Genomic DNA, 15,721 nt, shown 5'->3' on the forward strand with positions numbered 1-15,721 from the left:
CTAATAAGAGCTGTTATACATTTTTTGTTCACCCTTATATTGCAAGCTTTTTAAGTTGGAGTAAAGTTTGGTTTTGAATGGGAATGCATACAATATCGAAGAAAATAAATCTAGTGTATTAAATAAATTTTAAATAAGAAGCGAATACATTACAAAATAAAATAAACTTCTTCAAAGAAAAATATATTCTTTAATTTCAGGTTTACATGCAAGCATTCTATAGACCATCCAAATATAAAAACATGTATTCAACAGAAACGTGTGTATGAATCTACAGTTTATATAGCAACTATAACCGATATATATAAAATCTAAACCGATATAAATAAAATGTACATTTTCTTATATTAATATACATACTGTCTGCACTAAATTTTCTTGAAAAATAGAAAAAACTTACATCCGTTTGTTTAGTTATATTGTATTTTACAGAATATTCTATATATAGAACACTACATCATATATATTATTGGATGTAATGGTCGGATGTTTGCGAATTCCACAATGTTCACTTCCGAAAAATATGTGCGCAAAGTTTCTTTTAAAGTGGTTAAAAACAAAGAATCGCAGAAAGAATTGTACAGCTGATCTAGAATATACATACTATCTATAAATTAATAAATATATAAAATATATATAAATTTATATAATTTTGTAAAAATTTTTTTTTTTTGGATATAAAAATAAACTTCTAAGAGACTGCAATATTACCTGCTTGTATTACTTTTTTTAATTAAACTGATTACTAAATTAAAATACTAACAGGTTTCTACATATCATAATACAAATTTCCTATATAAACTTTCAAATAATAAATAAATTATAGATGATTTAAGAAAAACGAGGCATCTTAGATCATGATTTAGTGAATTTAACAGACTAGAGAAATAGGAATTATGAATTCTGTAAGATATATAACTTAAGCTCAAAAAGAAAAGAAAAATTATCTAATTTAAAGTATATAAGCTGTGAACTTTAGCAGAATAAGCTTATAGCATATAACTACAGAGTGAATGACGAAAAACTTCAGATAATGAATATTTGAAAACTATAAAGGAAAACAAAATCGATTTAACTTTTTTTTATCTGTACTTTTAACTGGGATAAAAAATTCTCTTATTTTAAATAGTTGTTGAGTTTCCATTTTTAATTTTAATTAAATGGTTTTAGGATAGTTGAATCCAGCCAAATTGTTTATACAGTCAAATTGTTTTAATTAGTCAAATAAGAAGTTAAAATAAGATCTTGCCAATAAAAAAAATCACTGACAATCTAATCAGCCAATCTAATACAAAATTTTATATCGCTAAATCTGTAAACCAATAATTTAAATTAAAACATACTATCTATATTCATATCAAACTTCTATAATCTGACATGCATTAGTTAAAAAGCAAAGGCAACGATAAAAAGCTCATTAAATTCATTTATGGGTTATCTATGTTTAAGTTCATGCTTATATAAAACCAATAGTTATTAATTTTATATATTTTTTAATTACGTTACGTTAATCCCGTTCTTTGTGTGCGATATTAATTTTGATTTTAATCTTCTTTGAAGTCAAATTTCGTCTTTTATGGGTTAAAACTACATAGGTCTGTGTATTATACTGCCTTTATCATGTTTTCATCGTTAATTGTAAGGCCACATAACGTTTCGTTATTATGTTCTTAAACTTTTAAGTAAATCAATAGGGACCCTAAGCTATTTATCTAATTATATGTTTTCACTTAGACTTATCGAACCTCTTTAGCTTATTTTTATATACATTTTCAATAGATTTTTGTATGTAAAATTGTACACATGATCTAAACATAGCAAAAGAATGTATAGATTTTTAATAATACATTTATAAAAATATATTTTTTATATTTTCTTTTTATATATAATATTTTTTTATATAAATATATATATACATTTTTATAAATATATAAGAAGTATGAATTTCTAATGTGTTATGAGCATTCTGAATCAAATTTGCCACATTGTGCAAGGTTTGCAAATGTTTGATAATAGTATAGTAATCCCCCATATAACGTAGTAGATTGGTTCCGTGTTATAGGAAAACGCGTTATAGGGGTATTTCTGTATGCCCCGTATACACACGTGCAAAGGTACGCGACTCTAATTATGAACTGTACAAATCCTCGCGTTATATGGGGGAATGCCGTTGTTTTATGGGAGAATGAATTCGCGTAATATAAAAACGCGTTATAAGGGTATCGTCTTATAGGTGGGATCACTGTATTTACATCTTTTCCAAACAAAAAACTTGATCTTTTTATTAGCTTATAGATTAAATCATTAATGTTAATGTTCAAACTACTAATCCTTAATTAGCTGATCGCTTTTAATTTACTTAATTCGTCTTCATGAAGCTTTTATTTAGGATTTTAACTAAATGACTCATTTTGTTACTATATTGAAAGAGATATTCTATACCATATATGCCAACATATCTAGTACCGCTCTAACGGATCTCCGTACTGTAATTCAGCAATTTTCAACTTGAAAATTGAGTTCACAAAAGTAAATACCATAAGAAAGCAGAAAAACTCACATCAGCAAAAGACAAAAAAAAATCTTTGAATTCAGTAATTGCAGCAAAATTGAAGCTAAACAATGAATCTTTTGTAAAATGTGATCCTTAAAATGTAATAAAATTAAATTGAAACGAAAGAAACAAAACGAGGAATAATCAAATAAAAATGGAGCTTTTCATTTGAAGGTCGTTTAAAGCGTACGCCATTGCAGACAAATGGCGGTTTGATTTAGAAAATGAGCACAGGAACTTCCGCACAAGCAAATTAAAAATATTGCGAATATTATAAAATGATGTGCTAAACTCAATGGTGCAAAGTTATCCTTGCTATTGCAATCCACAGAGGCTCAAATATCTCAGGGCAAATATTTGTAGAAAACTTACAAAAGTATTTATGAGATTTTTTTATTTGTTTATATATATATATATATATATATATATATATATATATATATATAATATATATTTATATATGTTTATGGCCAAAATAAATATATTTTATATATATATTAAAATTTTTACTATTTAAATAGTAAAAATTTAATAAATTTTAGTGAATTTTCTTTTTACGTTAAAACTAAATTTTTATTAAAAAAATTATATAAATCTATTTGGTTTTTTTTTTAATTTTAATTTTTTTTTTCAACAGTAGTAAATTTAATAATATACCTTTAAAAATACAGAGATATATAAAACTATTGAAATAACAGAGCAAATGAAGCGCACATGATATATGGTATGAGGACAATCGTATTTTTAAACCAAATTGTCCTTCTCGCAACGCATAAAAAGCTTTTTAGTGGCAGAAAGTCACGCTGTGCGCTCAATATTTTGTTCAATTTGAGCACCGCAGCCGCTCATAAAAGATGTATTTGCACGCGTGTAATGAGCTCGTTTTGCGGTTTGAATAGGTTTAAATAATTGAAATGGAGTTAAGCGGATTATTTCTATGCAAATTTGCAATTTTTGCTGCCAGAATGCTGTACATTTCAATAAATATTAAATTCCAGCCGCTTAAGTGGTAATTTTGTTCAAATAAAATTGTGAAAATTGTATTTGAGGAACACAAATTGGTAGAAAATGCAAATAAGTTCAAAAAATCATATACAATTGTTCAGGAAAATTTAAATACAACTTTATTTACAGTGTAATGAAATCCGGTTGCTTTAAAGTTAGCTTAATTTTATTACAGCAAAACAATTCTAAACATATACATATTTTTGAACCTCGGCAGCCTATGTCTATAAGTGGATAATCTCACTTTATCTTAATAGATGGAGAGAGTTGAGCACTTGTAGACAGACCAAACTCATGTTACCTAAACCGTGGGCCAGAGAAGCGATAAAAGTGCTTAGCTATTCGCGGAGCACTCTAAGCTGGCTGACCTCACTAATTACTGGACATGGCAACTTCAAGCATCACCTCAAAAAGATAACTCTTGCTGAGGAAGACACTTGCAGACTATGTCTAGAAGAAAAGGAGGCAGCGGTGCATATATTGTGCCAATGTCCAGCACTGGCAAGTAGGAGGAAGACTGTCTTGGGACACCATTGGGTTGGTGACGACTCGGCAGGAAACCTCCAGCTAAATGAGATGCTTGCATTAACAAAAGATGTAGTTATGCGAACGGAAGCCACTCCAGCTTTAACTCAATAACAACATCCGAGAATCGAAGGACGAAAAAGGACCCAAGTCGTTTCGTGGTCTACTTCGACTAATCCTTCACTTCAGTGGGGCCACTTGTTGGACAGTGCGCTGTCCCAACGTTCCACCATATATAATATTTTTGAACCTAACACATCTCGCAAACTCTAATATAAGTTAAATTTGAAGTCCAAAAAATTATGTTTGAATAATTAAAATATATAATTTGTTGTTGTCTTTTCAATCCTATTCGAATGCTTTTAACTTTTAAATAGTTTCTTTTCGTCATAAGAGGCCTCAGTTCAGTAAAGAAAAAATAACATTAAAAAGTTAGAATTATACGAAATACAAACAATAATATTTTTCAACTTTTCCTAACAGCGATTAGCGAACTTGTAGAGAAACATTTACATAGCTTTTTTATACCCAAAATTTCACCGAAAAAAGGCGCTTTACATAGCTCGTTCTATTTTAAAACACCGCAATTGCTTTGATTAGTGTCACTTAAAAAAAATAAAAAAAGCTTGGAACTTAAACATTGAAATTTTATACATGATTAGTCATCGCTTCTAATTTGACAGCTACGAGCTCTAAGCCTGGCACTTGCAGTCTGAACAAATTATATACGGACTATAAACTAAGTATTCAAGTATTTTCTAAGATCACTGATGACGAGTGATCTTAGAAAATACACTGATGACGAATATAGCAGTATCCGAAAAAAGGGATTAGCCCAACAATTCAGTTAATTAAAAATAAATTTTTATAAATTTCCTTACTGTTACCCATTATTTTGCCATAACGTGGTTTTCAACTGGCTTAATACTGGTTAATGAACATGATGACCATCAAGAGGAAGATTAAGAGGTGTAAAAAAAAATTAGAATCTAAGAAAGATGGCATCTGAATGGAAACGCAAGACCCAAAAAGAAGAGTTCACCTATTCCTAATCTTTATTTGACAAGTACGTGCGAAGTGCCAGATGCCAAAGTGAAGGCACCTGGCCAGAACACTTGGACACTTGGAACCAAATCTATAAAATTTGAAAAAGTATGTTATTAAAGTAATTTTTGTAAATTTTAAAGTAAATATTGAAACTTACTTTATTTTGGTTGCTAAAACAACAATCGTATGTCCAACCGATTAGATATTGCTTTTTGGTCTTTACAATAAAAATATTGCTTCTACCGTATAAACATCAATTAAAAATCCAGAAAATCTTAAGCTGATCTCTTTGTCCAAGAAACGAAAAATATAATATCATGGAGAGGTGGTGCCATTTTTAATATTTACGAGATGCAGTATTCAACAATTGTTGAATGTGAAAAAATTAAGTGACAAAAATCGAAAAAAAAAGTAATAAACTAAAATATAAGATAACTCTTTTCGGAACAAGGCATTAACAATATAAAACTTTTGTAAGAACATTATTTTCACTTAAATAAATTCTATAATATTATATTATTATGTTGCAGCTATTTGAGCCAGTGCACTTGAGCACTTTTACTCACTATTAACTGCAAGGTATCTTCAAAACCGTCTTTACGCCTTGACTGGATTATTGTTTATCTCTTCATCAGACTAAACAATAAATGACCTCAGATCTGCATACCTCCCCAAAGGGCCTATAACCATTCTGAGATTCGATAACGCGGTGTTGATAAGTCTGTCAGTTTTCGTAAAATATTTATTAAAATAAAATAATGTTTAATACAAAAAAGTGTCCTATATTTTGTTACATTTCTGTATAATATATTACAAACATATGCGTATACGTTTAGATGTGTCCTTATAGTATTTAGCTATTAAATAATTAAAATAATTTCTTATAATAAGATGAAATCAGAAGCAAACAATAGTTTATTTGAATTGTAACTATCTTTTGGCAATTAGGCTAATGACTAAGACTATTTTGATCATTTAACATTTATGGCAAATTTCTTAATTACTTTATTTTAATTTTCAATCACTACTCGTGTTTATCTAATTTGAGACTATGTGACTTTTATTTTCCAGAAAAATACCTTTGTCGATAAAAGGAAAGCATGTTATTGATGTAGAACTAATCTAAAAGTTTTATATGGACATACATATGGTATATGTGCAGTTGACAGTGACATTTGACTGAACAAAACTTTTTTGACGAAACAAGCAAAATACACGCGATATCTTGTTCACATAAATATTTGAGGAACTGCTACTTAAGATGCGATACTTTGCTTCAATTTTTCTAAGTATTATAATTTTATATAATTATAATATACATATCAATATGTAATTATAATCTACTACATTAATAACGGTTCAGACACACCTTAATTTTAACCTTAAAATTTCAGTTTTAAGGTTAAAATGAAATTAAAGAAAATAAGGAATAAAATAAACTTTAAACAAAAGATAAAGTTGAGATGACGAAAAAATGATATTTTTTTAAATAAATATCAGTCACAGTTGACTTTAATAAAACCGGGAAAATATTTTGAAAGCAGTGCAAATTTTTAATTTTGAATATTGAGAAAAAACTGTAACTGTTATTAATTTGAAATAGAGTGAAAAATAATAATTCATATATCTGAAATCCACTAAAACTACTACATGCCATCCTTTATAGCAATAAAGGATTATTATTAATGTAATAATAATCAACATTAAAAATTTTCCAGATACAAATGGTGTTTATAGAATGTAATTTTTAACATTCGGTTTGTAAACAAAAAACATATGATTTCCTTAATTTGTGGCAGTATGAACACTTTCGACATTAACTTAATTTCATTTTGACGAAATTAAGGAAATTTGGCTGTCTGAACATAGTATTACTTTATCAATATATATACTTTCTAATACTACGACAACAATTTTTAAAAAATTCTATTTGCATGAGGTACATTTTGTATAACACCTAGCAATGTGTTAAAAATACAACTCAAACTAATTAAAAGTTAAATTAATTGCTTAATAAAATATTAATGTAAGTACACAAACGCTTTAAAAATGTTTTTGTTTTTTTTCTTAACATTTGTACGTAAAAATAAATACATTTTTGTAACTTATTTGAATAGAGCAGATAAAGAATCTGCCAGTGTGTGCTGAGAAATTTTATCCTTTGTCATTTAATCTTATACGTGATTTGTATATAAATGTCTTAAGCTTAACTACTAATCGTGAACTTCGCAACTTTTATATACTTTTTTATGTGCTACATTATTGTATTCCTTTCCGAAACTCATGAGTAATGCTGGTTAAGATCATTTTAACTCTGTGCAATGGTAAAGTTAATAGAATTTTCTTAATGAACTTAACGAAAAATGCAGGGAATTAAACAAAAGTTTCATTCTAAAGAAGAATACAAAAAACAACAACTACTAAGAAGTGCAAAAATATATTTCCCAATAAGCAAAGAGTAGTATAAAGAAATTCATTAAGGACTTAATGAAAGTTGGCCATGGGCTTTAATTGATGTTGACATATACGTAGATTTTAATTACGAAGGATTTACCCTTTACACCATTAATATAAAAAGTAGTAGAAGATATATCTATAAATAGTACATTAAATTAAATTATTGAAATTTATTTTTGTTTACTTTAAAAACAAATGCATGATTTCAAATCATATATTTAACCGAATTTTCAGAACGTGATGACTTGAGTTAAATAAATACTCTTTAAAAATAAAGAGATAGAATCAATTTAATAATTTAATTTAACATTTCTCACATTTAAAAAATTTATTATTATTTATATAGTAAACTAACTATATCTGAAAACACTAAAATAATGTTTCTTTGATTTATTAATATTGAATATTAAATGATAAGAGCCAAATAAAGATATTTTTATTAACCCTTTACCTGACGACAATTCAACAATAGAACTGTACACACATAATAAAGTCTGCTCAAGTAAGAATATCAATTCTCTACAAAACTTCGTCTATCTAGTATACCTTATTATTTAATAGACATAATGCATTCTAATATTAATTGGTTTTTTATAATATTGTATGTGTATTGATAATGAAATTCTTCTCTTGCAAATCGAATGTTATCCTTTCTGACTACGTTGTCGAAAATTGAGACAAATATCAAACACTATCTTTTCCATAACATGAAGTAGTGAAAGTTTATAGTAATTTTTGCCACTGACTAATTTAAATTTTGTAATTCACAAAATTTTCTGATAGGTTTTCATATTAATTTTATTTGTGAATTCATATTTTATATGTATTCCTCTTGGCTGCACCGGCTCTTCTTAATATAATATAACTAATAATATTTGTGTCATACTATTAAAAAAGAGTGAAATTAATTATATATAACATCATCTGTTTTACACATCTGTTTTATCTTGGTCTCCTTATTCTCAGTTTGTGTTTTCTTTGTTTAAAAAGGAATGACGTTTTAAAATATATCCTATCCATTATATTTTCTTTTGATTCAGAGTTAAGATTCTTTAGTATAACATTATAAGAAACATACATATAACCTTCTTAGGTTTGAATATCTGTTTCTTGAAAAAGAGCCAACAATTTGTAGTGGATTGAGGCTCGTAGAGTTTTCCACATTATTTATTAAATTAGTTTGAGGCAATTATTTATATTTATTTACGAGCATACTCTGAATATTGTTAAATGCCAATTAAATTTAACTTTTTGCTCTATTTTAACTCTATTATTGAAACAAATTGAAATGAAATTAATAAGCAATTAATTTTTGTTAATCTACATTTTATTTTGTTCGAGTCCTCATTTGTCGGAAATTTTTCAAAAAAAATCGTATGTAATGTTAAAAATCGATTCAATTGGATTTTGCTATTACTACCAACTGTAACCAATTAATTGTACAACGAAACATTTGGTAAAAATATAAAATAAAACATTGCTTTAAATTTATGTTAAAAAAAAGTAAGACCAACTAGCATAAGAAAAAAATAATCAAAAAATCTATATTAATCATCAAGTAAGGTATTTCTTAACGAAACTCGTAGAAACTTATTGAGATATCATATCTCAATATTTATTCATCGTTTGTTTGGTGATACATCACATTGTTCATAATATCCACTTATGATGTTCTAATTCGCTTGGAAGACTTTTTTTTTATTTTTGTTTATTGCTGAATTGTATTCGAAGTTTCAAATTACAAAAGTAAGTTATTTAATTTACATATTTATTTACCGCTTCTATTAATGTTTTATTAGTTTGTGGCAATGCTACTATTTTTAGGAATACAATTTTAATAACATAAAACAAATACTAAACCAAATAAAAAAGGCCAATAAGTATAATTTTTTTTATCTTAAATATTGTCGTTAAATCAACAAAAATTTATATCGAAACAAATAAAAAACAAAACAACAAAACTGCAAACAATAAACGCCTCAAACTCATATAGCATATAAACAATATTTTTATACAATATTTGTATACAAATAAAATTTCATAAGCAAGCTGAGAAATTTCACTAAATGCCGGCATACATAGTTCCGTCATATTTGAATCGAAAGAACTAGAAGAGTTTATAAATACTCTAATATCAGAGAACCCAATCTCATATTTTACTATAAAACACCACAAAACTCTCAAAAGCTTTTAGTATGTACTGCGCTCTAAGCGTATCTACTAGAAATATTGTAGGGAAAAACAAGTGTTTGTTTTTTAAAAATTCAAAAAATAATAATAATTAAAATTAATTAATATTTTAAGATAAAACTTTTTTTAATTTATTATATGTACAACCTTAATTGTACACTGTGCGTTAGAAAATGGCTTTAATTGAGAGTTTAATTTTAATTTCGGTTTTGTTGTTTTTATTTTATAAGTGGTCAACATCTACTTATAATGTTTTGAATGAACGAGGCGTTCCACATGAAAAACCTTTTCCACTAATCGGCAATATTAAATGGGGCACACTACGTCAAAAAACATCATTTTTGGAGAACGTAATAAAACGTTATCAAACATATAAAAACTGGTAAAATATATATATTATATTCGGATATTATTAAACTTATTTTTTCTTATATCGTTTATTGCAATATGGTAATACAAAACTTTGGTTGTGACTGACCTCGGCAATAATGCAAAATTGTTTTTTATTAATTATATATTCTATGTCGATATATCCATAATTATCATATAAAATACAAAAAAATCATTTATTCATTAAAAATCTTAAACCATACAAGAAATGAAGCCGAGAGCTTTAGATTTGGATATAGTGGCTATACATGGCAAATATAAAAAATGTCTGTTCCTAAAGAACTTTTGAAAACTTTTACGCTACAGTGAAAAAACTTTTAACAAACAGACACCCTATTTGGGTGAACAGTTTTTCTAAACCTCAACTACTTTTTTTCTATGATTTTTGGAATAACTAAAAATATAAATAATTTTTTATTAACGATTAATGTCCCATTAAGAGAATTTTCATTTTATAGATGTTTAATCATCAAATATTTTTTTTATTAATATAATAATGTAAACTTTTATTAATATAAATAATGTAAACTCTGAAATAATATATTCATTTCATTTTATATTAATAAAATCTTAAATCTGAAATATTTTTCTTAGTGAAATCTGAAAAACTATATGAATGGATCAATACTTTAGCAAGTCCAAAAATAACTTTTGTTCTTGCCTTGTTTATTTCTTAAAATTGAATATAGAGTAAATTTTTATATTGAATCTTTCTTCTATGATATAATCAGTTAGTATCAATTTTGATATTTGATCAACTACATTAGATCAACTAGACTTACGTTCATTTTTAAGAACTGTACCTGTAAAATTTTTTATTCAGTTTCTTAAAAGAGAAGCAGACTGGCAGACAAAGAAATAGACAGAAATTTCAAAATTTATTTAAATCGATACTTATAAACATTTTCATAAATTTGTGTCACAGACTTTTACCATAATAATGTAATTGACTTAACTTCAATCTCTCGGGGATCGCTTTTTCACTAGCTTGGAAGAGATAACGAAGATACAAAGATTAGCAACTCGCCTTTCCCAACAAAATTTTTTGAGGGCATCACAAAGGGCAATATATGCTTCCGAGTGAAAGTGTTAACAACGGTCAGCACGCGCCTTCTGAACCTAACCCAATGGCGTGTTCTATCATTTTTTTTTTGATTATTTTAATATAAGGAATAATATACAATCCTTAGGACTTCAATGAAAGTTAATATCTTAGGTGATATTATTTTGTTCCAGACAAAATAGGTGGAGACTTCCACCACTCAATATTCATTATTATCAACAACGGATAATAATATTAATTTCACGTGAGTTTCAAACTAAACCTCAAATAATTACTTTCATTTTGGCAATCACATTATATCAAAATCTTTACATTTAGCTGCATTCTTAAATTGATAATAAAACTGATTAAGAATAGAAACTCAAGCCGCCATATCAATATTTTTGGCGTACTATTTGTGAATAGATACGATATACCACGCTGATAGATACGAATACATTTATACCTATTGCACCAAATTTTTTGATAACAAATTGTGTCTTGATAAAAATAATTTGCTGTCTGATATCTACAAATGTATTGCAATAAATTTAACAACTCAAACATATGTTAAAATTAATAATCAAATTATTATACGAAACTAAAAATATTAAAAATATAACAAAAAAATACCGAAATATCGACACTTTGATGGAATATACATTCCAATGTAATATACATTCTAATTATAATATCATACTAACTTAAATAATTTAAATAAAATTGCAATGTAAATGATTACGTTGAAAGTTCATTCTTTTCATCTCAATTAAAATTATATATAATATAGCGCTTAGTCATGTAAAATATTAATTTTAGGTTCATAATATATATAATTAAATTAATATATAGAGTTAAGAAAATATTTCGTATTAAATATAAATTATTTAAATTGTCTACTGAATAAATTATAATGTGTATAGAAACATAAAAAATATGAAACAAAAAATACAGAGAGAATTAATTACACTAGCTTACTCAATATTTTGATTAAAATATTGAATTAAATTAATGGAAAAATTTACCTGTATATTTTTTATATAAAATGATATAATCTCAATACTTTAAATATAAACAAAAAATTAAGAACAGCTATGAAATATTTTTTAATGAAAAATAATTTAAAATATTCTTTATACTATGTTCAGACAGCCAAATTTTCTTAATTTCGTAATAATGAGATTAAGTTAATTTCGGAAGTGTTCACACTGCTCCAAATTAAGGAAATCATATGTTTTTTGTTTACAAACCGAATGCTAAAAATTACATTCTATAAACACCATTTGTATCTGGAAAATTTTAAAAGTTGATTATTATAACTATAAAGGACAGCATTCAGTATTTTTATAACTTTAAGTGGATTTTGCTTAATTTCGTTCTAACCTTAAAACTAAATTTTGTATAGAAAAAACAATTTATTAAACTAAAGAATGTAAATATTTATCTTTATTCGCACAATAATTTGCCGTTATTAATAAACATTTCACTGATAATATTTCGCCTAACTAAAACTCCTTTCAAAAGTAAAACTTTATATAAACTTCAATTTGTATAACTATTATTATTACTTCCTATTTTAAAATTATATGCAGTTGACTACAAATGTTCTATTTCTTATTCTTCTGTTTTTAGTGCTACAAATTAGATGTTTATACTATCACATCTTATTATTTTAGTGCATAATATATCACAATATAAGTAATATACAAAAATTATATTAAATAATAATATATTATTTATTTTATTAATGTAACTATATTAGCTTAGATTTAGCGTATTCTCTTATTTTCATTTTTTTAAAAATACATTGGAGTTAATACATTAACTGAGAGCTTGACTGAAGAACAAGTCGTATAGTTTCAGCGACATTACAAACAAACAAATTAACGTATATATTAATGCACATATATAAAAAATTACACACACAACATATACTCATACATATTTTTATATAAATATTAATATACATTCCACAAGATGTTATTGTAAAATAATTCAGATAATAAAATTAAAACAATGACATTAAAAATTATAATATTTTACAGCAAAGTATATGGTACTTATAATTTTCGCGAACCCATCATTTTTATAAAAGATTTGGAACTCATTAAAAAAGTTGGCATTAAAGACTTCGATCATTTTGCCAACCATAAAACCGTATTTACTGAAATAAAAGATAACGTTTTTTCAAAAAGTTTGATTGCACTGCAAAATCAGAGATGGAAGGAAATGAGGAACACATTAACACCTTCATTCACAGGCAGTAAAATGCGTCTGATGTTTGAATTAATCAACGATTGCAGCATCCAAGGAGTAAAATATTTGGAAAAACAAACTAAAGCCACTGACAACAATGAACTCGATTTGGAAATGAAAGAGTATTTCACTAAATTCACAAATGACATTATTGCATCTGCTGCATTCGGTATCAAAGTGGATTCATTTGAAGATCCTGATAATGAATTTTATAAAATTGGTCAATCTTTCACTAAATTTAGAGGCTTAATGATAATGAAAGCATTCTTCATAAGTTTATTTCCTAAACTAGCACGTGTAAGTATTATTATAATAATCTAATATGTACATAAACTGTTAAAATGATTAATTAATTTCAGTTCTTACGTATGGAGTTAATGAGTTCTAAAATGACTAACTATTTCAAAACTTTAGTATTTGGTGCGATGAAATATCGTGCTGAAAACAATATCATACGTCCAGATATGATACAATTATTAACAGAAGCGAAAAAACATTTTGAAGAAATGAAGAATGAACAAACTGGAGAACATGCTGAGTTCAATGATGATGACCTCTTAGCACAGTGTATACTCTTTTTCTTGGCTGGTTTTGAAACAGTTTCAACATGTTTATGTTTTACGGCTCATGAACTATTGGAAAATCAAGACGTTCAAGATTTACTTTACCAAGAAGTTCTAGAAATTGAGAAAGAGCTCGATGGCAAACCATTAAATTATGATACCATTATGAAAATGAAATACATGGACATGGTATTATCTGAATCATTACGAAAATGGCCACCTGCTATTATGGTAGATCGTGTGTGTGAAAATGATTATAAACTAACAGACGAAGAAGGAAATTTAATTGTTGAAATTAAAAAGAAAGATATGATTGCTTTTCCTATTGCTGCATTACATCGAGATCCTGAGTATTTTCCTGAACCAGACAAATTTCAACCAGAACGATTTTCAGATGAAAATAAATCAAATATTAAACATTTATCATATTTACCGTTTGGAATTGGACCTAGAAGTTGCATAGGTATATACAAAATACTTTAATATAAAGATGCTGTTAATTTAATTAACACTCATTTTTTCAGCAAATCGACTTGCACTTATGGAAACAAAAGCGATTATATATCATATGTTATTGCGATTCAAAATTGTTCGGGGACCAAAGACGACAAAAGATATGATGAAGTCAATGAAAGGTTTCTTCATGCAGCCGGTGGAACTTTTTTGGATGAAATTTATTCCAAGAGAATCTTAACTTTCAGTTAAAATATATTAAATTAATTACTCTGAATAAAAGCAGGAAATGTAGATAAATTTCTGTCACAGACGAACATAAATTTGTTTTTAGTTTTATTATTTCTTATAATATATCGTTATGCTGATCATTATATCATTATACAAAACTTCTTATCTTTACCTTATCAGAGACTAGATCGTCTAGATACCTCTCGGGTTCATATGCATATTTTTTTTTCTCAATATATTTCCATTTAATATATACTATGTATAACATCTTAATTATTATGTCAATGTATTGAATAAACTGGTATAATTTCAATCACATCTGATACTATAGCAGTAACTATGTGAGTTTCCAAACCATAAATGCAAGAAATGTGTTTCATTTCACAAATGAAATCGAACAAGCAATGATAAACCATTTCAATTAGGGTTTATAGAAAACGGTTACAGTAATAAAAGAAATAATTTAACTACTGAGGTATGACGATTCTGAGTGCATATATAGAGCAATTTACCCAAAGAAAATAAAGAACAAAGCACTGATACAAGATCTGAAGTATGAACAATAATTATTTCTGACGAAAATAATGGAGAGTATTTTTATCCAAAATATAATAAAAGCGAATAAATTATAATCAGAAGCAACGCAAAACATCTGAAGTTAACAAAGAACAAAGCTTTTATTAAATTTATCTAAGCTAATAGATTAAAATAGACAGGTATTACCGGTAAAAAATTAAGGACGTTCACGTAAACTAGTAATAGACTCTTTTAAAAATGATATTCAAGCTATTCAGCGAGAAACTGGTAGAGCATGGCCCAACGTAGTGCTGAGAGCTATACACTCTCAGTTGTATAGCTAAAGAATAATAATGATGATATGTCGAAAGCCGTTTTCAATCTGCTCCAAGACTGTTTATAGTTTCACTTGCGACACATTACAGTATTTTTTGTGTCACCTATTATATCAGTTCGTTTGCAGGACATTTCTATGTGTATACCAGGAAGTAT

The 15,721-nt window shown here is 26.7% G+C and overlaps 2 protein-coding genes across 2 annotated transcripts in view; one reads left to right on the forward strand and one right to left on the reverse strand.

The window, feature by feature from the left end:
- Window positions 1–15,721, reverse strand: part of LOC119684857 (uncharacterized protein DDB_G0283357) — a 140,052-nt gene that overhangs the window by 92,553 nt on the left and 31,778 nt on the right. The window lies entirely within an intron of this gene.
- Window positions 9,952–14,818, forward strand: LOC119684859 (cytochrome P450 9c1-like). The gene is made up of 4 exons (XM_038098990.1): window positions 9,952–10,160; window positions 13,256–13,763; window positions 13,826–14,492; window positions 14,554–14,818. The coding sequence occupies exons 1-4, from the start codon at window positions 9,952–9,954 to the stop codon at window positions 14,721–14,723; spliced, it is 1,554 nt and encodes a 517-aa protein (XP_037954918.1). The 3' UTR covers window positions 14,724–14,818.

The sequence above is a fragment of the Teleopsis dalmanni genome, chromosome 2, assembly GCF_002237135.1.
Source record: "Teleopsis dalmanni isolate 2A chromosome 2, ASM223713v2, whole genome shotgun sequence".
Classification (NCBI taxonomy): Eukaryota; Metazoa; Arthropoda; class Insecta; order Diptera; family Diopsidae; genus Teleopsis; species Teleopsis dalmanni.

Bases quoted from the DNA above. Each gene is read 5' to 3' on its own strand.
- LOC119684859 (XM_038098990.1), top strand. From the start codon at position 9,952: ATGGCTTTAATTGAGAGTTTAATTTTAATTTCGGTTTTGTTGTTTTTA. The intron at 10,161-13,255 runs GTAAAATATATA...AATATTTTACAG, and splicing joins TATCAAACATATAAAAACTG to CAAAGTATATGGTACTTATA. The intron at 13,764-13,825 runs GTAAGTATTATT...AATTAATTTCAG, and splicing joins TATTTCCTAAACTAGCACGT to TTCTTACGTATGGAGTTAAT.